General features: G+C 50.6%; 1 protein-coding gene across 1 annotated transcript in view; it reads left to right on the top strand.

Moving 5' to 3' along the window:
- PTPRN2 (protein tyrosine phosphatase receptor type N2) overlaps window positions 1-24,549 on the top strand; it is a 529,168-nt gene that overhangs the window by 253,641 nt on the left and 250,978 nt on the right. Inside the window, exon 11 of the mRNA XM_029234487.1 lies at window positions 17,549-17,613. Coding sequence (XP_029090320.1) covers window positions 17,549-17,613 — 65 coding nt within the window. The remainder of the gene's footprint in view (window positions 1-17,548; window positions 17,614-24,549) is intronic.

Genomic DNA, 24,549 nt, shown 5'->3' with positions numbered 1-24,549 from the left:
TCTTCTTGGTCCTTGTTAAACGTTTCTTGTATTTCCTCCATTCTGTTTCCAAGATTTTGCATCATCTTTCCTATCATTACTCTGAATTATTTTTCAGGTAGTCTGCCTATGTCCTCTTCATTTGTTTGGTCTGGTGGGTTTTTACTTTGCTCCTTCATCTGCTGCATATTTCTGTCTTCTTAGTTTGTTTAACTTACTGTGTTTGGGGTCTCCTTTTCGTGGGCTGCAGGTTCGTAGTTTTTGGTGTCTGTCCCCAGTTGGTAAGTTTGGTTCAATGGCTTGTGTAGGCTTCCTGGTGGAGGGAACTGGTGCCTATATCCTGGTGGGTGGGGCTGGATCTTGTCTTTCTGGTGAGCAGGGCTGCATCCGGTGGTGTGTTTTGGTGTGTCTGTGAACTTAGTATGATTTAGGCAGCCTCTCTGCTAATGGGTGGGGTTGTGTTCCTGTCTTGCTAGTTGTTTGGCATGGGACGTCCAGCACTGTAGCTTGCTGGCCGTTGGGTGGAGCTGGGTCTTAGCGTTTAGACAGAGATCTCTGGGAGAGCCCTCGCCGACTGATATTACGTGGGGCCGGGAGGTCTCTGGTGGTCCAGTGTCCTGAACTCGGCTCTCCCACCTCAGAGGCTGAGGCCTGACACCAGGCCAGTGCATCAAGACCCTATTAGCCACACGGCTCACAAGAAAAGGGAGGAAAAAAAAGAAAGAAAAAATAATAATAAATAAAATAAAATAATTAAAATTAAAAAAAATTTTAATTACTAAAATAAGAAAATAAAAAGATAATTTAAAAAAAAGAGAGCAACCAAACCAGTAAACAAATCTACCAGTGATAATAAACTCTAAATACTAAACTAAGATAAACATAAAACCAGAAACAAATTAGATGCAGAAAGCAAACCCCAAGTCTACAGTTGCTCCCAAAGTCCACCACCTCAATTTTGGGATGACTCGTTGTCTATTCAGGTATTCCACAGATGCAGGTACATCAAGTTGATTGTGGAGCTTTAATCCGCTGCTCCTGAGGCTGCTGGGTGAGTTTTCCCTTTCTCGTCTTTGTTCTCACAGCTCCCGGGGCTCAGCTTTGGATTTGGCCCCGCCTCTGCGTGTAGGTCGCCGGAGGGCGTCTGTTCTTCGCTCAGACAGGACGGGGTTAAAGGAGCCGCTGATTCGGGGGCTCTGGCTCACTCAGGCCGGGGAGAGGGAGGGGCACGGCGTGCGGGGCGGGCCTGCGGCGGCAGAGGCCAGCGTGACGTTGCACCAGCGTGAGGCGCGCCGTGCGTTCTACCGGGTGAGTTGTCCCTGGATCCCGGGACCCGGGACCCTGGCAGTGGCGGGCTGCACAGGCTCCCCGGAAGCGGGTGTGGAGAGTGACCTGTGCTCGCACACAGGCTTCTTGGTGGCAGCAGCAGCAGCCTTAGCATCTCATGCCCGTCTCTGGGGTCCGCACTGATAGCTGTAGCTTGTGCCCATCTCTGGAGCTCGTTTAGGCCGTGCTCTGAATCTCCTCTCCTTGTGCACCCCGAAACAATGGTCTCTTGCCTCTTAGGCAGGTCCAGACTTTCTCCCGGACTCCCTCCCGGCTAGCTGTGGTGCACTAGCCCACTTCAGCCTGTGTTCATGCAGCCAACCCCAGTCCTCTCCCTGGGATGTGACCTCCAAAGCCCGAGCCTCAGCTCCCAGCCCCACCTGCCCCGGTGGGTGAGCAGACAAGCCTCTCGGGCTGGTGAGTGCCATTCGGCCCTGATCCTCTGTGTGGGAATCTCTCCGCTTTGCCCTCCGCACCCCTGTTGCTGCGCTCTCCTCGTGGCTCTGAAGCTTCCCCCCCGCCACCCCCCATCTCTGCCAGTGAAGGGGCTTCCAGTGTGTGGAAACCTTTCCTCCTTCACAGCTCCCTCCCAGAGGGTCAGGTCCCATCCCTATTCTTTTGTCTCTGTTTTTCCTTTTGCCCTACCCAGGCACATGGGGAATGTCTTGCGTTTTGGGAAGTCTGAGGTCCTCTGCCAGCACTCAGTAGGTGTTCTGTAGGCGTTGTTCCGCGTGTAGTTGTATTTTTGATGTATTTGTGGGGAGGAAGGTGATCTCCACATCTCACTCCTCCGCCATCTTGAAGGTCCCCCCAGATTTGTTTTAACATTAATATACAATTACCTTATTTATTTCACTAAAAAAAACATTGTACATTATCTTGATGTTAATGCCATGACCACTCCTTCATTTCTGTTTATATGTACCTCATGTTTTCCTATGCTTTCAATTTTTAATCTTTCTGAACTGCTGTGTTATAGATGTGTTTTCTGTAGGTAACATATAGTTTGGCCTGAGAGAATTTGTCCTAATAGTATAATTTAACCTATTTACATGTATTGTCGTAATGATATATATTTTTATTTATCATCTTGTTTTATGCTTTCCACTTGCTATGCTTCCTTCCTGTTTCTTCTATTGTTTGTCTTCTGCCGTGTAGATCGTGTTAGTTTTATATTGTTCTCAAGTGAGTTGCAGTTGATCTTCACTATTTTATGTTCCTCAGACTTTTCAAAAACAATTTGATCTGCATATTTCTAATGATCAGCTTCAGGAATTAAACTAATTATCTCCCCTTAAGAGGGCATTGAGGACATCTAACACCCATATTTTATAACATGGAGGCCTGGTTAACTTCATGGTCACCCTAGTAAAAGCATGCCTTTACCAGTGTCCATACTAATAGCTAAAAAAAAAAAAAAAAAAAAAAGTATAAGAAAACTCAGAACCTAAAACTGCAACAGTGCGTCTGGAAGAAGGCTCTCGTAGGGGCAGGTTGACGGCCTTATGGCTGTGAATCATCAGAAGATGTGTTGACGAGGAATGTGGCTGTTTAGATACCTTTTAATAAAAACAGCTTTGTCAGATTTCACTGAAATTTGCTTCAGGAAAGCCAGTTACACAGTGAAATTGGTGGAAAATCTTATTATTATGAGTTCCTAGCCCTTGCTGTACCTGCTTACTTTAATGTCTAGAGATAAACGATAAGACGCGTTTCCATCTCTCCTAAGCACCAGGGTCCCTCCCTCCCCCGTCACTTTTATTGAACTAGCAGTTCGCCAGGATCCATGCATGGAAAATTGCTGAAGATAAACACCGTATTTTAAATTCCTCCAGGCAACCAGGCAGACTGGAAAAAATCATTGGAACAAATTGAAAACTGAAATGTTGATATCAGATATTAAATTAATATAAGTGAGATTGAAACAATATCTAATTAAAATAATTTGAAAAATGAGTTGGAAATTGAAGCTGACATAGCTTTTACCAGCTTGTCATTGTTGTCACGTTGCGGTGAAGCTCTGTCCTCACCGAAGCCCAGCCCGCTCTCGGGAGACTTCACAGGACACCGGGCAGATAAAAGCCTCCTATATTCACTCAGTCAGGGCTGGAAGACAAGGCCTGAAGGACCTTTCTGGGGACCGCACGTCGGGGGTCTGACACACTGGCCTCTGTTTCCAAGGGAGGATGGCTCTCAGACGTGCATTTCTGCATTTGAGGCTGGACGAGTTCAGTGCTTCGCTTCACACAGGCAGTAAGGAGAGAAAGGGCAGGTTTGGAAGGCAGAGTGCTGAGGCCGCTCCCCGCTGCAGGGACCCCACGAGTGGGCAGAATGTGTGGCCCGGGGGTGCGTGGGGCGTCGTGCTCTGGTGCCAAGTGAGGGCTCCAAGGACGGGGTACCACGCCGCTCTCCGGATGCAGACGGGGCAGCACCTGGCGTGTCTTTCCTGCTCCTCTCACAGCCGCTTTGGGACCGTCCGCGCATCTCTGCTTATGAACCAAAGATGACGGGAGGGGAGCCGTTTGTGGCGTTGAAACACGCACTTCCTCGTGATCCCAGGTGTCCTGAAGCGGAAGATGGCCTGGAGTCTGGACGCCTGCCTGTAGCGCCTACAGCCACACCGAGGGCCTCGGGGAGGAAGCGCGCGTCCACCTGTCTGTGAGCCGGGGCGCTCCGGGGTGTGCCTCAGCCCCAGGCTGCTCCCTGGGGCCGAGGCGTTGGACACAGAGTCTGCACAACCCTGCCAGTTGTGGGTGGAGGGACGTTGACCGGACTCTGGGCACGCCAAGGGGAGGGGTTACTGATATGCTCCGTCTCGCAATCCAAACAGGAGTTCCTGCAGCAGATTGCACACAAACGTTGAATAATCTGACGATTTTATAGCCACATTTACATACAGGTACAGAAAACTGCTGATCATTTGCTGTCTTACGCACCTCATATGTATCATTCCCCGAGGTTTTGCTCAAACTCATTTAAGCCTGGAGCAGTGGAGGATGGGGTGGGGACTGCCCAGAGGATGGCTGGGGTTTCCCTGCTTCACCAGTGCACTGAGAGAACTAGATACTGGGACTGATCATCATTCAGAAAACAAGCAAAAATGCCGGAATATGAAGATAAAAAGAGACAGTTTTAAACGTATTAGGTATCTGGCAACATTGAAATCCTTAGACATCCCAGTTAAGTGAAAGCAGGAGCCTGGGACGTAAGGGAGAGTAATGTGGACCTTTATCTTGAGGGTAGTTTCCAAACCAGGTGAACTTGAACTTTAACATTCATGACCCCATAGACTGTGGAGGACAGGAGGAAGACTAACACAGCGAGGCTGGTGAGGACCCACCACAAGCAGCCAGGGCTGCCTCCAAACCACAGGGAGTGACAGCAACCCCTGACTGCCCCGTTTGACCCTGAGGATGGGAACTGCCTGTTTCCCGAGTTGTCACCGGGTATGGGGCTGGCACTGGGCACTCGCAGCCCCACAGGAGTGTGCCGTCCACCTGCACACCCCCTGGTGGCCCCAAACCCCAAGCTCGCAATTCAGTTTAAACTGGTCCCAAGTTGACAGGGATTCCAGAAGCCTGGAAGAAGGAAATGCAAATCCTTTGAAGAATCCTCCATTTTCTCTGTCCTCGAAGGATTCCCACAGTTAAAATCCCGAGAAATAGGAATTTCAGAACATGCTGGAGAATAAGGCACCATGAGAAAGGTCACCTGAAAGCATGGACAAAATGAAACCTCAGACACTGACTAGTAGACATGGAACGTGAATTCAAGAATCATGGTCTGTTTAGAGGAATACAAACAAGAGAGAGAAAAAATATGACCTAAAAATGTCATATTAAAAATGACCATTTTTGTCTTAAAAATGACCAAAAATACTTTTTAAAAGAATAGAATTTTTTAAATGAAAGATACAATTATAGACATTTTAAACTCAGGAGGTGTGTTTAATGACAGATTAAATCTAGTTGAAGAGGGAATTAGTGAACTAAAAGATAGAACTGAATAAATTATCCAGGATGCAGCCTAGAGAGAGAGAAAGAAATGGAAAATATGAAAAGAAAAAAGGTAAGTATTCCTAGAACACAAAGGAAGATAATCTTTTATACACTTACTAGGAGTTCCAGAAGAAAGCAGGAAGTGGTCAAGCTGCAATGTTTGAAGATATAATGGCTGAAAAAGCCTGTCACTGATGGAAGACACCAGTCCTCAGATTCAAGAAGCCTATTAGAGTGAAAACAATTCCACACGTAGGTTCATAACAGTGACACTGCAAGACACCCAAGACAAAGAGAGGATCTGAACGGCAGCCGAGGAGAAAGACAAGTGATGCAGGAAGGAATGAGAATTTTATTCATGGCTGATTTCTCAGCAGCCAAAATGAAACAGATGACAGGAGAGTAGTGTCTTCCTATTACTGAAGGGAAATTGTTGTCCACCTGGAATTGTACCAAGAGACAGCATCTTTCAAAAATGAGGGCTTAACAGAAAATAAGGTTGAATGATGATACTTTATTTAAAAAAAAACAAAAAGAGTTTGTCACCAAGAGGTTCTCATTTAAGTTAATTCTAAAAGATTTACTACAAGCAAAAGAAAATAACCCCATAAGGAAGACCTTGAGTGCAGAAGAACTAATGAGCAAAGGAAACAGTAAATGTGGGAATGCAGCTAAACAAAGTATACTGTTTGAAATAAAAATGTTTTGTGAGGCCAAAACAAGGGAGGATTGAAATAGTGATCATGAAAGCAATAGTATTTAAACTGAGATCACTTAGGGTCTTTGTAATGTTTAGGAAGAGAGCATAGATCTTTACTAACATGAGCGTTCACTACCTGTGGGTAATATAGTCTGTGGGAAACCACTGAAAAATAGAAATAGAGAATATAACTTTCAAACATAAAGACAACAGAGGATGCTAGAAGTAAATTCAAATGTATCAGAAATCACAATAAATGTAAGTGAACAAAAGTTCCAGTAAAAAACAGAGATTTACAGACTGGAAAAAAATATATATAAGTATATGTTCTTTTTGAGACATAGGTAAAAGAACACAAAAAGATACATATATATATGTATATATAGAGAGAGAGAGGGAGAGAATATATATCAAAATGGAAATTTAAAACATATAATCAATAATAATGAATAATAGAAATACTGAAGTATATTTTAATACTTGGGAGTTTGCTTTAAAAGCAGAAACTTGAGAGAAATTTATTGCTTCAACTGTTCATATTAGAAAAGAAACAAGACTTAAATTAGGTTTTTAATTTAAGAGTTAGAAAAAGAACAATGGCATAAACCCAAGTAAAGTGGAAGGAAGGAAATAAAAAAGATAAAAGGAGAACTGACTGAAATAGAGAACAAATATAAAACAGAGAGGATAAGCAAAGCAAAATATTTCTTCTTGGAAAAAACTGATAAAATTGAAAAATCTCTATCATAAATGGTCAAGATAAAAGAGAAAGAAAGCAAAAACTATATTGGGAATTAAAAGTGGAATGTGAATAAAGATGCTTTAGTGTATAAAAGGATAGCAAGAGGGTGAACAATGTTGTGGTAGTTTATTTGAAAATTTAGATAACATAACCAAAATGAATAGAAAACTTTAATAGTCCTACAACCAAAGAAGAAATTGAATTTATAGGTAAATGTCTTCCCATGAAGAAAACGCCAGGCCCACATATTTTATAAGTACACGTTCCTTCTACACATTCCAATAAACCCAGTCTTACACAAAACACCCCTGTCTCCTCAACTCATGAGTTAGGATAACCCTGATACCAAATTCGACAATGACAGCGCAAGGAAGATAAATTAGAGATGGATTTCCTTCAAAAACATAGATACACAAACTAAACCAAATACAAGGAATTAAATCTAGCAATTTATTTTAAAAATACATCATGAACAATGTAAGGTCCAATATTAGAAAAATAATGAATGTAATCTACCACATGCATAGATTAAAGAAGAAAAATCGTGGTTATCTGAGTAGATGTCGATAAAAACATTTGCTAAAAGTTAGCATTCATTCATAAAAAAATGCTTAGTAAAGTAGGATGAGTTTGTTAACTTGATTTTAAAATCCTACAGAAATATCATACTTGATAGTGAAACATTGAAAATATCCCCTTTAGCACCGGAAATCAGACAAAGATGTGTGCATCCACTACGTTTATGAAGTGTTCTACGGGAGGGTCCCATCAACTTGCGGTAAAGCAGGAAAAAGAAAGAGAAGGTGGGGTTAGAAAGGAGGAAACAAACCCATTACTTTTTACAGGCAATCTTGTTATTTACTCAGAAACACAAAGGAAAATCCAGATAAATTAGTCAGGTAGTTGAGGGTTGCTATATATGAAATCATGTGCAAAACTCAATTGGATTTCTATACTTTAAAAATTTAGAAAATATAGTTTTTAAAATGATAACTGTTTACCATAGAATGAAAAAGAGGTACCAGGAATAAATATTTTTATATGCAAGACCTTTATGGAGAAAATTATAAAACTTTATTGAAAGATGTGAAAGAAGGCCTTAACACCTGGGAAGATTTACCTGCTCACAGGTTGAGAATAATGATGTTGATTCTCCCAAACCTCCAGATTCAATACAATTTTAACAAAAATCTCAGAAGATTTATTTTTTTATTGTGTTTTATTTTTTATATTTATGTGGAAACTTGACGGACTGATTCTGAAGTGTATTAGAAAATGCAAAGAGCCAGAACCGGCAGGGCACCCCTGCAGGAAAGCAGCGGGGTGAGAGGCTGCCGTGCTGTGATGCAGCAGGTACCAGGTACTGGAGCATGTGAGACGGGGCGGGTCTGGGTGCACAGAGACTGGGGGACCCCGAGCCCAGGAGGCCCGGAAGTGGGCCCTGTTGTGGAATTGATTGCTGATGGAGCTGGCATTGCAGACTGGAGGGAAGAAGGGCCTTCTCTTTAAATTGTGTGGCAAAAACTAGGTGTCTGCTTAGAAAACGACCTCTCCTCATCCACAAAATCAGCTCCCAGAGGTAGGACTCACCTGTGAAGGGCAAATCTTAAAGCTTTTAGAAGAAAATATACAATGATATCTTTATGATCTTGGGGTAGAGGATAATTTTTTAAACAAGATACCCGAAGTGAAAACCTTAAAGAAAATGATAAACCAGACTGTATTAAAATTAGGAAATGTGAAATAAGCCAAATGACAAACTGAGATAAGGTAGTAACACATGTAGCTGACCAAGTATTCGTGTGCAGAATGTCTCAAGACCCCCTACAAAGCAATAAGAAAAAGACAAACAGCCCAACAGAAAAATGGGCAAAAAAACACCACAAAAATTTCATATAAGAGGAAGCATGGATGGTGAACAGACACACAACGTGCTCAACCTGATCAGAAATGGAAGACACACACATTGAAAGCACCAGGAGATACAATGTAACGGCTACCAAATGGGCAAAAATGTTCATCTACAAACTGGTGAGGTTTTGGAGCAGGGGGAATGCTTGTGAGCTGATGGCAGGCGTGTAAATTGGTGAAATCACCTTGGGACTCTATGTCCTAGCGATTCTACCAGAGAGCATTCTCTCCACCTGCCTGGAGATGGGCAGGGATGCTCACGGCCACACCATTTGAGAGGCAGGTGAAGAAGAAACAGGCCCGTGGTCCCCTGGATTGGACAATTGACTGGAAAAGTCAGTCAGGATGTGTTGAATGTATTCATGCAGCCCGAGAGCAGTGAAAACACACAAACCACAGCCAACGCAAGACCCAGTCGGGCCTCAGAAACGCCAGGGTCAGCGCAAGGTGCAAGTTGGAGGAGGACCTGTTTGACGACGTTTCATCTCATTAAATTCAGACCCAGCAAAAGCAAACACTGTGCCCATGTGTGAGACAAAGTCTGCAGAAAGGGAAACCGTCACCCCAGAATTCAGAGGAGTCACTACGTCTGATGGGGAGGACTAAGTAGGGCCATGATGGATGCTGCGAGTATCAGGTGCGACCGAAACGCCGCATTTCTTTTGCAGAGGGTGGGTTAGTAACTGGGCGTTTGCTGTCTTATCATTCTTTATAACCAATATATATTTTATAAAATGCCTAATCTATAATTAAATACCGATATAAAATATTGATATTTTTGAATTACAAATTAACAAAACAATATTTCTAACAGTCAAGAGAATGTCCCGTCCTCATGAGTCGGCAAGGGAGATGCTTTCCAGGAACCTGTGACACACATTTAAACATGTGGTGTATTTCATACGGACGTAAACCAATACGCATTTATTTTATCTCTTTATCAACAATGTTGCTCTTTTCTCTCTCAGCACAGGGAGCCTTGGGTGATGTGGAAATGAGCCCTTCTGCATCGTGTAAATCTGTCAGGTGGCGTCTCCTCAAAACAGAAACCCTTTTAGGAAGCCAGAGGGCGCTGCGGCCCCTGATGGGGAGGTGCCTGGAGGCCCGTCTCTGGTGCCAGGCCTCACCGCGGGCACAGGGACACAATGATGCAGGCTCTTTGGGGACGGCCAGCTCCGCCCCCTTTGGAGAGCAGACTGAAGGTGCAGAGGAAGCTGCTGTAACTTCCGTCTGCAACACTTCCCCACCCTCCTTCTTCCCTCCCTGGGAACGAAGCCTTAAGTGCTGTCTCTGGTTCTGGTATATTCGTGTCAGGGAAGCAGTTATGCTCCGGGATTATTTTAATTCTCTCTGACAGTTAGCAAAATCAAATCCCCAAATATCGTGGCAGCACGCTACTGTAGGTGACTCAACGTAAAGTGATGGACAGAGGACACCTCCCGGGGCCGTGCTGTCACGGGCGGGGCTGCGATCACAAGAGCCACCAAGCGCCCTCCTGCGGCCGCTCAGCCGGGTCTGGACAGCCAGTCCCGCGCGGTCTGTGTCACACTCGGGCAGTGGGTGCCGCGTGGGAAGCGGGAAGCCTGAGCCGAGGAGCCTGAGGGCGTCTGCACTGCGTGCAAGCTTGAGCCAGAGCTCACAGCGGGGGGGGGGGGGGGGGGGGGGGGGGATGGGAGACTCTCCGTCGTGAGCATGCTCCGTCCAGTAGGCATCCTCGGGCTTCTTTGGGTCGACGCTTTATTCAAACACTGGAACTGTGGGTGTGGAAAAGCTGGTGATAACCTGGTGATTCATGGTCCTGGTAAGGGTAACAGGGCAGAAAACACCAGTAGGGCCTGAGTTCGCTTGTTCGCTCTACGCATCGCGTCCCGGTTCCCCCGAGCACCTCCTGTGTGCTGACGCTGTCCTAAGCCTGGGCCCACCTTGCCTCCCGGGAATGTCCTGTCTGTTGAGCTACGTTCGCGCACATTCTGTTGTCTGGGGATAATGGCTCTAGGGAAAAAAGTAAAGCTGGCCAGGGAGCGGAGGACCACACGGGTGAGGGGCAATTTGATACTGGGTGGAAATAAGGTGACTTTAAACCAAGACGTGGAGGAGGCGAGTCATGTGGACCCAGGGGCCCCGGGAGCAAACGGCAAGTGCAAAGGCCCTGCGGCAGGAGTGCCCCTCCCCACCCCTGGGAATGCTCAGGCTGGATGGGGCACCGCAGCGGTGGTCAGGGGTGCCCGCAGGGCAGCGCCACCTGGGCGTGAAGACCTTGCACCTGTGACAGGAACCTGAGACTTGACCGTGAGTGAGGGGTGCCCCCAGGAGAGGATGATGTGACCAACTCGCGTTGTCATGGGGCCACCGGGCTGCCTGCTGGGAATCAGCTGCCCCAGGGCTGGGGACCCAGGCCAAGCACAAACCAAGGCCCCGCACTGGGTTTCTAATAGTGAAAAGTCTGCATCAGGCTAACGAGCTGTTGACATTCTACCTTTATACTTGGAAAATATATATTCATAGTGAAAAAATGTTTAAATATGCATAAAGCTATGGGTTTTGCTCTATGGGTTTTGCAGCCAAATATAAAAGACAGCTGGATTGAATTATTATCTTGCATGTTTGGGTATTGTCTTAGTGAGTTAGCAGAATTTGGGTGGGTAATGAGTTAAAGCATACACAATCCCTAAATTATAGCGCATTTATTTATAAATGTATTTTCTTCCCATTGTTTCACAAAATCACTGATAATATTGTTTAAAGAACATTTTCATAAAATCTGTGCATTTAGACAGAAATGATCCAGCTGTACACAGTATATAAAATGTGAAAGTATTTTCATCAGAAATATAAAATACATATGAAGTTGCAAATTAAATTTATATGCCTTCAAAAAGGCATTTAAAAAAAAAGTCTAAATGAACTATTATCGTTATAAAAACAAAATATAATTAATAAACAGCAAAGCTTTAAATCTAAAGTATTTAAATAAAGCTGAGTTTTTTATTCTATTTTTTGAACATGTAATCGAATTGTAGTTATTTTTATAAAAATAAAGTACGTGCAGTTTAGCTTCAATGTGCATCTGGTTGCCAACGCGATGAGCCAGGAGCACAATTCGTGGCGTCCCATCCAGACTGACATACCGGAGACGGGTAACTAACAGGTGTCATTCCAGGAGCAACATGCTTTCCCGCTGCTGCAGGTACTGGGACGGTCCGTGGAAACTTGAGGAACAGCAAACCGAGATGCAGGGAAACTCGAGAGTTGGGCATGCAGCCCCGCTGGGAAACAGGGCCTCTTCGGGCACGAATCCTTTGCTTTCTGGCTGAGAGGCAGGTTTGACAAGTTAATTAATTTGTGTCTCCTCTCCCCCGGCCCCCCACCCTGCACTCCTTCCTGCCCTGCCGTTCAGACCCTCCCCGGCCCCTCCTCAGCTCAAAACCCTCGCGGCGTTAGGTGGCAGCAGCGTGTCGCCCAGAGGACACGAGGGCGTGCAGCTCAGCCAGGGTGGCCCTGTCGATGACGGGCTCAGCACCTCCGCTCGGGTCCTGCTGGGGCCCCGTCCCCTCACCCTGCAGGTCTGCAGGGCACAAGCTGCCAGGGCCCCTGGGGTATGTGCCTCAGTGCGGCCAAGCCCGAAGCGGGGGCTCGGCCCGGTTCCTTCCACCTGTCCTCGGGCCGGTGTCAGGCAGCTCACCTCTGGTCCTGGGAGGACCGCTGCTCACGTGGCCGCCTGCTCTGAAACACCCCCTTGGCCCTGAGAGAAAAAAAGGGAGGTGCGGGCAAGATTGCCCAGAGCGCCGATGAGGGGGCCAGGCAACTGGAGCGTCGGGGTCAGCCTTCTCTCAAGCCTGCTCCCCTTCCCAGGACTGAGTTCGTTCAGCCTGACAGGTTCCGAGCAGTGGGAGTCTGTACGGGAGGGTCGAGTCACTTCCCGGGCTGGTGACCGGAGGCCGTGCGATTTCAATAAGGCTGATCCCAGGGCGTGGGGGACAGGGGGTCCAGTCAGTGGCCCCCGAACGGTCTAGACTGTCCACTTCTGCAGACGCCTCTGGGTGGGACCAGGTGCAGAGCAGATGCATGTGTCTCAGGGTGGAAATACGCAGGGGATGCAGATCGGTAACCCCAGGAGCAGTGCTTTTGGCTGTGCCAGAAGCCAGCTCCACCCTTTCCCCAAGGACACCAGCCCCCTGGTGTCTGCCCACCTCCTGCAACCCCGCTCCCCGCCCTCGGGCTTTCTAATGGGCCACGGCCGTTAAGTTGTCCCTGTAGCAATTTAGATCACAGAAGAGACTTCTGCACACCCTTTCAGGTTAAAATCACAAGGATAAAGAAAGAGGCAAAATTATTCCACTGTAGCTACGTGTTTAAATTATATGGAATGCTGCATAAATTGTCAAGTGCAAAGAATTATTCTGATAAATTAAAATACTAATTAAATAGGCTACTGCAGAATCTTGAGAACATTGTAGGGTTCTGCTCCTCCAGCTAATTTGCATATCCTTCATCTAGTGAATTTAATTTTAAAGGACTTCTTTTTGTGTTTGGAAACCCTTTTTGTCTCCTGCGAAGATAAGAATGGGCTTTATGCATTGTTCTCGGCTTTATTAAAGCAGCTCCTCCTGGGGTCTCTCAGTCCTGGCCTGCTGGTGGCTCACGCCCACCAGCTCCGGGTCTGCATTTGGCCATGAAAATAACTTGGAGCCGACATTCGACAGAACATGTAGCCACAGCAAAGCTTTTCTTTTCCTCTCAAAGGCCTCAGCAAAGCCTGAAAAAGTGGCAGTGAGTTTCACACCCCGGTGGAGGGTGATGCTGCAGTTAAACGTGTTTCTAGAGAGGAGTGGCTGCTGGCCGGGAGGGGAGCATGGGGGCTGGTGCCCGTGAACCAAGTCTGAATGCCTGATGGAGGTCACGGCGTACATCTGGGTGAGGGATACCACGTACGAACGTATGAGATCCAGTCCCACTGAGCAGAAGGGATGGGTGAGAGGAAGTCCATGCAGCTGTGCAGGAAAGTCTCAGAGGAAATATACACAGTGGTGAATGTGTAAGAATGATGCTGGGGAAGATTCCGGAATGGCCTGAGAGTTACAAAATGTGCTCAAGACTACTGGGTTTGTTGCTCTTTTAGGTCAATTTGAGCTAAAATAAATAAATATAGATAAACAAACAAAAAAACCCCAAAGGGCTGTGCTTAAGATAAATTGTGTACCTTTCACACATGCTGGAAAAAAGGCACCATTACAGTGTCTCTGGCTACCATCCCCACCAATGAGAAATTTCAGAGAACGAAAAACTTAAATACAGAGCGAGACAGGCTTTGTTGAAAAGGACTTGATGCCCAAGACTGAGAAGTTCGCAAAAGAGCACGAAACCACGAGCAGTGGGTTGAAGTCCCACGGACGCGCGTGTGCCAGCCGCCAAGGGGACTTGCAGGTGTGACTGGAAACCGCATCAGCCGTCTCTGCGGGCATTTCTCAGCTGAGGGCAGGAAGATGGGGGCCCTGGGTGGGTTCTCGGAGGACCCCAGCTCCAGGCAGGTCCTCGGGGCACTGTCGCTCTCTGGACTAGGATGGAGGTGGACTAGAGGTGGATGCAAAGGTGGCATGATTCACGGTTCCGGCTCGAGTTGTTAGGAGGTGCCACGGCCTCAGGAGGCTCCCATGGGCATCACTCGTGTAAAGAGCCCCTGGTGGGGACAGCCTCAGCGAGATGCAGAGGCTCATGCCGTCCTTGGAAAATACAAGGAAACGTGGACAAAGTGGGGTTTTGGGGGCAGATTCACCACTTGCTGAACAACAGCCGCTATAGAACAGAACCTGTGGGTTAATGTGAAGCTGAACAGTGGTGACCAGTCCTCCCCGCAGGGTGCTGCTCCTGGGTCTGCCCTGGTTGTGTGTGTGTGCGTGTGTGTGTGCCCGTGAGTGAGCGCCCACGCGTGCAGTTATTTGGAGGAGGTCCACTTTGGGGAGGGGTGGTTAACACCCTGCGTCATGTGAGGAACATAATAGGATCGGAGGATGGAGCAGAGCGGGGACAGACGTGACATCCTGACCCAGGTGACAGTGATGGGCCGCCTGCCCCACCTGATCTATCACACCTGCGGAACAGGTGACACTCCTGGGACTCCCGTAGCGGTTAATGGAACGACCGGGAAGACAGCGATCCCTCGTGCTGATGCTGGAGGGACGAGGTCACGTCCGGGCCGCTTTCCAGTGGATCCCAGACGCTCCGACTGCCCGCAGGACGCACCTCCAGCACGTCCGTCCCATCCATCCCAGGGTTTTCGTTTCTCAGGGACAATTCCGTGGAGTGCTGTGTCAGTTCTCAGTGACAAACCCTTAATGGACGCAACCCCTTGTCAGCACGAGTCTGGGTCCCTGGGCTCCCTGGCTGGACCCTCAGGCAGGACGTGGACCCTGAGAGGCGGTCAGCCCGGAGGGTCCGCAGTGGCCGCACTTGGGGACGGGTCACCATGAGGGTGAAATGACATCACTTTCCAAGGCGACGCCCGTGGTTTTCCGAGGATGGTGCCGCCATCAGGAACGTTGCTCAGGCTCCGGGGTGACCTTCCAAGCACATGATGCCCCTTCTAGACGTTTCTGCTTTGTCGGAGGTGCCCGTGGGAAATTTTCTGGTAGAAACGAGGACGCGTGTCTTTCCTCCACAGCCTTTGAGGCCATGAGCTGAGGTCGGTCTATAGTGGGCCCCGTTCCCACGATGGTGGCTGGAACAGCCCGACTGCAGACGTGTTCAGATGCGGGGAAACACGCATTGTAGAATCGAGGAAACGTGACATGTTAAGACCTAGACTTTGGGTAGAAACAAAGTACTGTACGGATGGGGCTGGAGCCAGCTGGACTGGTTACTGGAGCTCGTCTTTACTTTTTCAGGAATTTTTTGAGCCGGTTATTAAACACAGCCATTATGAAAAATTAAGTTTTACACACTTGCAGTTAATTACGTTAAAGACAAGAGGCCTCGATACCCAGCCAGTCGCCTGTACATTTCACCACTACCGGGCGCTGTGGCTCCCCTCCCTCTCCGCACCCCACTGGGGGCCAGAGCTGTGTTCACAGAGGGGAGAGGTCGGGGGCGTGTCTGGCGGGGAAGCGGCTGCCAGGGCCTGGGGCGAGGAGCCAGCCCGGACCCTGGACTGGCCTGTGGCAGTGGTGCTTGGGGGACACAGGGAAGCTGTGCTGAGACTGACTCTCCCGCCACGTGTGGAACGGGGACAGGGCCCAGGCACAGAACCTTCTGCACAGCGTCGGGAGCAGGCGTGGGTCTTCGGGCAGCGAGCAAGGCCCACAGTCACCTCGGGGCTCCGTGGGCTTGTGCAGGACACAGTCAGGACCTGTCCCTTGTCCCTCAGGCCCGTCCCCGCAGCCGTCACACTGCCCGCCCGGTTGGGGACCCATGGCGGCCGAGCCTCAGGTGTCTCCACCTGGCCTTCCCAGCAGCTTTGCTGACCCCTGGACTGGGTCATCTGCATCTTACTGCCCGGCTGGTTTGTTCCTTCCTGAGCCTGGAATGCCTGTCGCTTCTCGGCAGCAATGGTGGAGCACTTTAATTTCCATCTTTACTTTGTGCTTTGTGTCCCTCAGCCTATTAAAGACTCACTATTATCCCCAAGGAGCCTGTCATTCAGCAAGATGCCTCCTTTGTTCACAGGGGAACATGAAAATCAATTGCTTTATACTCTTATCTCTTAAGAATATTCTCCTCCATTCAAGGTTTACCTTTGGGCCACTGGCCCTCCCTGCCCCTCGGCACCCCCCAGCTTAGAGGCTCTTAAAGTGCTGGCGCTCTATCTAACCCCAGGTTGGCGTCTGCCCCCCCCCCCCCCCCGCCCCAGTGCTTGCATAATTACCTAAATGTAAGAAATAACGTTGGTTTGTTCAAAGGAAAACTTTCTGCCAGACGATGAGAGAGCCCCAGAGGCAGGGGAGGCAGGCCATAGCAGGATCTGGTTTGTATCCCTCTGAAAGATATAATTTCGTTACCCAAGACTAACGTAGGTGTTTTACAATAAGAGGTGAAAGTAATTGCTATTTTCTTGCTATCTCATTCTGCATTAATCACAGTTGCAATGCACTCTTCCTTCTTAGGGTTTGCAATAAAATCTATTTTTTTCTGGGTTTCATTTCCAAAATGACAGGGGCTTTATCCGAAAGAATACTTCTACAGAATCGTAAGCCAAGGTCAATTGCTTTGTGACACACTTCCTCTCCAAGAGGTGGGGACCGCGGGTTTGCCGTGCTGGCATCGGGATTAACTGGGCTTCCTCTCCGGCTGCTAATTGTTTCCAGGGCTCAATCCGCTTGGTCTGACACGGAGGGTAATTTATTCTCGGAGAGTCTTCCTCGCTCTAAGTCAGGAGCAAACTCGGATGAGGGTTGATTGTGGTGGAGGCAAATTATTATAGGATATTCTCCTGGGGCAGGAGTAAGAGGGGTACAGCAGCTCCCAGGACTCACGGAACGAAGGCGCCGTTCAGTCTTGCCTGTTAGCGAGTCTATCTTGTGAACGCGGAATGCTTGTGAATGGAACCCAGTTCCCAATGATTATACACTTGTAACCATCATATCGTTCGAAAGTAAAGCCCTACAGTTTGCAAAGCAGGTCTGCCCACCATTTCTCAACCAGTCTTCACAAGGATACTGTGAATTTCCTATGGACGTTCTGTGGGCAAAGCTGGAGGGACTTGCGTCCTGGTCCTACATCTGCCGGCCCCTCGGTGGGGAGCCCCCTGCCCCGGTTTCTGCCCCAGGCTTGTCCACAGCACCCGTTAAAACGGCGATCTGGCAGTGACTATGGAAGTGTCTGCAGAGGGAGACGCTCAGGGTGTCTGGAGAACGCTTGCCTCTCAAAGCTGACCGCTTACTTCTTAATTTCCCCTAACAGTTGACAACAAGGACCAACTGGAAAAAATGTCTGGACTGAGAGTTCTTCAGACCGGAGTCGGCTCGGTGAGTAGCTGCGGGCAGTGTGGCCCGGGCGGCCTGGCAGCCTCGGGCTGGGGGCAGAGGTCAGTCGGCACCAGGTGGGGGGCTGTGGTAGCGGCGGCCCCGGCGTCTGGGCCGGGTTAGTCCTCCCGTCCCGTCGGCAGAAGTGCTGACGTGCCATGCCAGGCTCGCCTGACACTGTTTGGTTGCCTTTGAAATCGTGATTCGGTGTCTCCCCAAGAAAAAGCGGTCATGGCTAAGAAAACATTGGATGCTTCGGAAACGTGTACTTCCTCCTTCAGACGATTCTCAGTTGCTGAGTCTATATAGCAAGAGAAGTTGCTCTTTCCTCTGGGTCTGGTGGGCACACTTTCGTCTTCCTTGCCAAAGACGCCTATGGGGTGGGGTATGAGAGGAGGACTGCTGATAAATTTAATGACCCTCAGAGGCGTCGTGTCCCAACGTCGCTGCGCTGGCCTCAGAAGCAGGTACTTGACCAAACTCTCCATCAGCAATTAGAGCCGCTGGCACTCAGCCCCAGGCCCTGGCGGACGCCTGAGCCCCATATCGTGGGCAATTGATGAGTTGTACGCACAACGGCGGACGCGACTCCTCTCGGGGGTGGCTGTCTGTGCTCGCACGTCTGAAATCCCAGATGTCACGGCACCCGCCGTGACAGTAATTAACTATTAAGGGCACTTACTTACGATGCTCCTCGCCCAGGGCGGAGATGCCCCCACAGAGCCACTCCAAGGCCAGCCGCTGTCTTTGGGGGAGGCTCCGCTCGGCCGGCACGGTCCCGGCTCTTGAAATAAGAACTTGTTTAGTGGCTGGTCCTCCGCAGACGGAGCCTCCAGCTCTGCAGGCAGTGGGCGGGCGCCTCGCCGGGGGCGCCTCGCAGGGGGCGCTGGCCTTGAAGTCACCGTGTTCCCGGCACGCGGCGGGCAGCTCGGTGACCGCAGACTCATCCGAGCGTGGGGCTGGGTTGATGAGGCTTTGACAGCTGAGGACATCCTGGTCTTTTCTCCCGAAACTCACAGTAACTTTGGCGGCCAGGGATGGGGAGGGCGGCGCCGGGAGTCTGTGGGTCCCTAAGACCATCTGTACCACATGGGGTGCAGTGACTACTGGCGGGAAGGGCCAGAGGGCTTGGAGGATCCGGGCCCGCGACAGAAGGTTCTGACCCTCAGCCCCTCCCCTCCCCCTCGTCCCTTGGCCTCTGCAGGTGTCCCTCCTTCAGGAGCAGCCCTGGTGCCCAGCGGCCGGGGGCAAGTCCAGACTGAGTCGGGTTGGGGCCCTTGGTGTTCTGGGGTCAGAGGAAGCTCAGGCGCTGGGCCTAATCCTAACCCTAACCCCTCCCTGTGCAGGGGGCAGGGAGTGTGTTCCATAGAGGCGGGCTGGGCCGCCCTGGAGCAGGGGGCAGGCAGGGCCAGGGGGGGCAAGGTGCAGAGCCGGGGGCCGGGAGGTGCAGAGCCGGGGGCTGGGAGGTGCCTGGAGCCGCCCGGTCCTCCGCCCGCCCCGTGGTTGCGGTTCCTGGGCAGCGGGGAGGGTGGAGGCGGTGTGTTAGGACTTTGCAGACTCATCTCACTAGAGGTCACAGGCACAGATCCCAGAGGATGCTCACCGCCCACCACCCTCCTTGCGCCTAGCAGGCAGCGCCCAGCGCACACACACACGGCTGCCCCATCTGTGACCTGCCGCCTGCATCCCTGCACGGAGACCCGCGCCTCCCTCGGGGAGCCCACACCCCCTCCCTCCGGGCACGGTGCCCCCCATGGCCTCCTTCCTGTCCTCTCGTCCCCTCTCCTGCGTCGCCACTGCTCCGCCTCCCTGGCCCCATCCGGTCAGCACACAGATATGCTCCAGTGTTTTCTGATTCACTAAAGTGAGAGCTCCCGGGACGCTGGTCTCACCACGTCAGCGCTTTTGCCTCCCACTGGCTCCCCGCCTCCTTCAACACAAAACTACCCTCACGTGTGTCTGTATCCCTCGTGCGGACACATGAGCACCTGCTTGCTCCTGACACCCGGCCAGGCCTGGTCCCCACTGTCCACTGGACGGTCCACCGTCTGCAGCCCCAGAACCTCAGCTGTCGGCCCATCTGCAGTGGTCACTGTCCTGAGCGTTGCTGACTCACCTTCTGAAGCCCGGCTGCTCTGAGCGCCTCTTTCTGTGGGATCTGCGTCTCCCTGAGGCCATGGGCTTTATATTGTTTGTATGGTGATGACCCCAGAGTCTACCTGCAGCCGGGCCCATTCGCTGTGTTCCAGGCATGCACAGCCGCCGGCCCCTGCCCTTCTGTCCTTGGAGACCTGTGACGCGTCCCCCGAGCCTGGGCAAAGCAGGGCTCTTAATGTCCCGCCACCACCTGGCTCTGCCGCAGCTCCTCGGCTCAGTCGTGGAAGCTGGTGACGTGCTGTCCAGGAACTGGGAGCCTGAGTTGCTCTCGGCTTGTCTGTGAAGATGACAACCTAACTTCAGAGGGACATCCTCTGCCTGTTCCACGTGCCCGTCTCACATGGGGGCAGGCGGTCCCACCTAGACTGGGGGCGGGAGGCGGGGGGTGGGCACAGGGCAGAGCAGAACCCCCGCTGCACCATTCCTGCATTTTCATCGAGTCTGATCCGCTTCCTCTCTGGTCCCCAAGTGGCCAGAGCCTGACCTCACCCTCCCTGGGGGCAGAAAATGGCCACCTCCCAGACCATTTATTGGTACTTCATTCACCGATGGAAACGTGGGTGAGAGGCTTTTCCACCCTAGTTCTCCCTGAGCCGCCTTTGCCTTCTTAGGGCCCCAGGGGTTTCCTTGGTCCACACAGACCAGCTCTCCAGTCTCCTGTCCTCTTCCACGTGGCAGTTTTCCATTTCAAAAGGCAGTTTTGCTGTCACTTTTGAAGTTGTCTGGGGTCATTCTGGTGGGTTCTCAAGCCCAGAACCCACATTCCATGCAGCTTTGCCTGGCCAGTCTCCAGTCTGGATGGAGGGAAGGAGCGTTTGTATATTTGGAGTGAGTTTTGGATCGTGAAAACGGGAGCAGAGATATTTTTAAAAAGCTAACAATACTTCCTTTTCTAATTTCAATTGCCTCCTGCGGTACTGAGCCTGATTTTGATGCTTCTGGTTTTCTTTGGAACGTATTTGATATGAATATTCGTCTCTGCTAATTCCTGACTCTGGAAAGTAAAGCAGACTTCGATTCCTCGAAATCTAACAGCATTTACCGAACGTCTCCCTGGTGCTCGTGATTCAACATGTGATGACAGATAGCAGAATTAAAACCTTTTAAGCCAAATGGAAATATCTCAAAACAAAATTTAAAGGAGAGGAACAGGCTACAGTAGACACACACGTTCCTGATAGATGGGTAGTATTTTGACGTGTTTCGAAATCTAATTTCTGATATCTTGAAAGTATTCACATTTTTTCAGATGAATAAAGTCATGTTTCTTCCAAAGGGAGATTATGATATTACCAAGAAAAACTCAAATATTTGGAAGAAAAATAGATGATTGTCCCCAGGCGAGCATTTCCATGAGTGTGGCTTCCAAGGTGTATCTGAAATAAGTCGTAACTTCCTAAGTTCTCGATAGTGTGATAAACGCAGTATGATTAACGATTAACCTGCCCACGTTTCAGCAGGAGTCTCAGTGCAGCCGCGGGAGGCTCGGGGCTTCAACAGGGAAACCCAGAAGCAGCGCGTTCCCGGTGCAGACGCCCCGCTCAGCCCCGGATGGGCTGCCTCCCAGGCAAAGTCAGGCAGGAGGGGACAGGCCTCCATGCAGGTTCTGGAAGAGAGAGGAGGAGGTTTTCCTGGACCCGTTGAGGGCCCTCGGCTCCAAAAGGTAAACTGATGAAGACAGAAAACAGGAGCGAAGCAGCACCTTTATTTAATCTGAGTTTCATGGGACACGTAAGGGGGTGAAGCCTGCAGACGTGGGTAGACCGGCCGCCTTCTGATGGGTTGGTGGGGAGGGCCGGGGGGCGTGGGGACCCGAGGTGGGTCTGCAGCAAACCGGGTACAGGGCGGGCACAGCTCCCACGAGGGTCTCGGGCCTGCTTCGGGGAGAAGGGGGTGGACAAGGTTCGAGACACCTTCGGCCGAGGTGTCGTGTTTGGGGCAGTGTGTCCTGCACCCACCACTCATGCCGTGGGATGTCAGACCTGGTTTCAGGTACTTCAAAGAGCCCTGGGCTTCCAGAGCTCTGCTGTACGGGGGCGGGAGGCCACGGGGCCCCAGCAAACCGCCGTCCACGCGCTGGTTTAACCCACTGAGCTTCCCTTCCTCAGTCACTGTTTGGGGTCCTGGGTAGGATTTTGTCCAAAGAAAGGATTTTTGTAGCCAAGACTGTGTCGATCCCCAGAGCCCCTTGAGAGTCTACGAATCCGTGGTCGTGCTCCTGCCCCCACAAGTCAGTGTGACTTTGTCGTGCGATGTGTGTGTTGGTGGGTGTGTGTGCCTGACAGCCGTCCCATGAGGCCGAGCGGGTGGGACGGGGGTCCGTGATGGATGTCTGAGAAAATGGCTCATTTCCTCTGCAAACCCCACTTCGGCATCGCCTGTCTGCTGGAAGGGATGCTGCTGCTTTAATGAGCGTTACCAAAACCTGAGCCCAGTGGTTTAGGGATTTCTGAGAGCAACTGGGCATCACACATCAGTGGGCAGAGAAATGCAGGCGGGGATGGCCCGAGTCACGGGGACCCTCGGGGCAGCAAGTGTCCAGCCGAGTCCCCGGAGACCCGACCACAGGTCTGGATGGACTCGGGGGAAGAATTGACATCGAGGGCCCTTTGCCAAGGCGTGGAGAAGGCACAGAGTGACCCCACCCCCAGCGAAGACGGTGGGACGCAGCTCCACGTGGTCCTCAGTTTGAGGGGAAGCTGTCACCCCCCACGTGTCGCTTTTCACGCGTGGACGGAGCCGGCACCTGCCTTTAGCACACTTAGTAAACACCAGCAGGTGTGCAGTCGGGACTCACAGGCGATGGGGCACTTGGCTTGCGGGAGCGCGTTGTGGCCGTGTCAGTGGGTGACTGGCTCTCGGGCCTGGGGGGTGGATAAGTTTGCGGTGAGGCGGGAAGCCCCGTGGCAGCTGGGGGCCGGGGGGCGGATGCGTCAGAGGACCCTCCAGTAAGGAGCCTGCGGGTACCTGGTAACATCCCGGCATCCAGTCCGAAGCCTCATCCTTGGAAGTGGTTACAGAGGTACTTACGGGTAATAGTCTCGGTTCTTTAATAAAATCAAGAGTGCTAACACTTAACCTCGACTCTTAGAAAGCAGCATGACAGTGGGAATCTATTGCTTTAAAAAAACTTACCCTTCAGGCTTCCCTGGTGGCGCAGTGGTTGAGAGTCCACCTGCCGATGCAAGGGACGCGGGTTCGTGCCCGGGTCTGGGAAGATCCCACATGCCGCGGAGCGGCTGGGCCCATGAGCCATGGCCACTGGGCCTGCACGTCCGGAGCCTGTGCTCCGCAACGGGAGGGCCACGACAGTGAGAGGCCCACGTACCGCAAAAAAAACCAAAAAACAAAAAACACTTACCCTTCAGATCAGTAATCATACTTCCAGAATTTTATCTTAAGAGTATCATTCACTAGCTAAGAAAAGGAAAAAACAAAGCTTTGGAAAAACCAAAACTGACCTAAGTATAAAACAGAGGAAGGTAACTAATTATATTATAGTAATCAAATAAACGGACTCAGTCATTTCGCTAAAAATCGTTGTGACACCTCTGAACTTAAGGGCAGCTGTGTAAACTGTCTGTGCCCACAGATCCGGGCTGAAGGACCACGTGCAAATGTGAGGTCAGCTCTAGGGCGGGGTTGGTGGGATTATAAGCGAGTTCTCTCCTTTTCCAAAATTTTTGTTAGTACCATTTTTTTTTTTTTTGTGGTACGCGGGCCCCTCTCACTGCTGTGGCCTCTCCCGTTGCGGAGCACAGGCTCCGGATGCGCAGGCTCAGTGGCCATGGCTCACGGGCCCAGCTGCTCCGCGGCATGTGGGATCCCCCCGGACCGGGGCACGAACCCGTGTCCCCTGCATCGGCAGGTGGACTCTCAACCACTGCACCACCAGGGAAGCCCCCATTTTTTAACTTTTTATTTTGAAATCATTATAGATTCACTGGAAGTTGCAAAGACGGTATAGAGGTGTCCGTGCACACTTCACCAAGTCTCCCCTGTGGTTACATCCACATAATTCTAGGTCTGGAGTCAAACTGGGAGATGGATATCGGTTCAATGTGTGTGTATAGTTCTTTGTCGTTTTATCTTCAATCCCATTTTTAGTTTTAATAAAGAAAAAACATGCAACCAAAGTAACTGAGCACATACTCGCTTTTAAATAAGTGAGGACACAAGAGGAAACACCACCACGTGTGCGTGGCGTGGCTCCCAGGTGGCTGTAGAGAATGTTTCAAATAACTTGAGTCATCGCATATTTATGAAGACGGTGCTGTGTGTATATGCACAAGCAGGACGCAATAAGTAATTAAAAATATCCTGGGTTCAGATCAAGGCCCGTATTTAGAAATTCAGGAGAAAGAGCCCTGGCGTGTGTGGACAGCAGAGGGGCAGGAGAGGCCTGGAGGATCCCACCTGACGCCCCGGGCAGGTGCAGGGCTGTGACAGGTGGAGGATGGGTCTTGTCAGATAGAGACAAAGCCGCGGACTCAAGAGTGCGTGAAGGAGAAGTCGGTAGCGTTTGCAGTTAAGTATAACGAATAAGACGGAGACGGTGTTGGAGCTGACAGGGTCTCTTGGGTGAGGACTCCGAGGTGAGTTTGAGATGATGCTGGGTGTTCCCAAGTGCGCGCTGGAACCGTAAGGACTCCGGGACCCCTCGGCGGGGCTGCCATCCACCCTCCACCCCGGCGGCTCCCGCACCCCTGCCAGCCTCAGGCCGGCTGCGCCCAGAGAGCAGAAGGTGGACACCAGCGGTCACCTGGGACGAGGGGTGTCCTC

Source organism: Monodon monoceros, unplaced genomic scaffold, assembly GCF_005190385.1.
Source record: "Monodon monoceros isolate NGI ecotype Baffin Bay Population unplaced genomic scaffold, NGI_Narwhal_1 Super_Scaffold_2, whole genome shotgun sequence".
Classification (NCBI taxonomy): Eukaryota; Metazoa; Chordata; class Mammalia; order Artiodactyla; family Monodontidae; genus Monodon; species Monodon monoceros.
The sequence above is the reverse complement of the archived record's forward strand: the minus strand, read 5'-3'. Positions and strand labels throughout refer to the sequence as shown.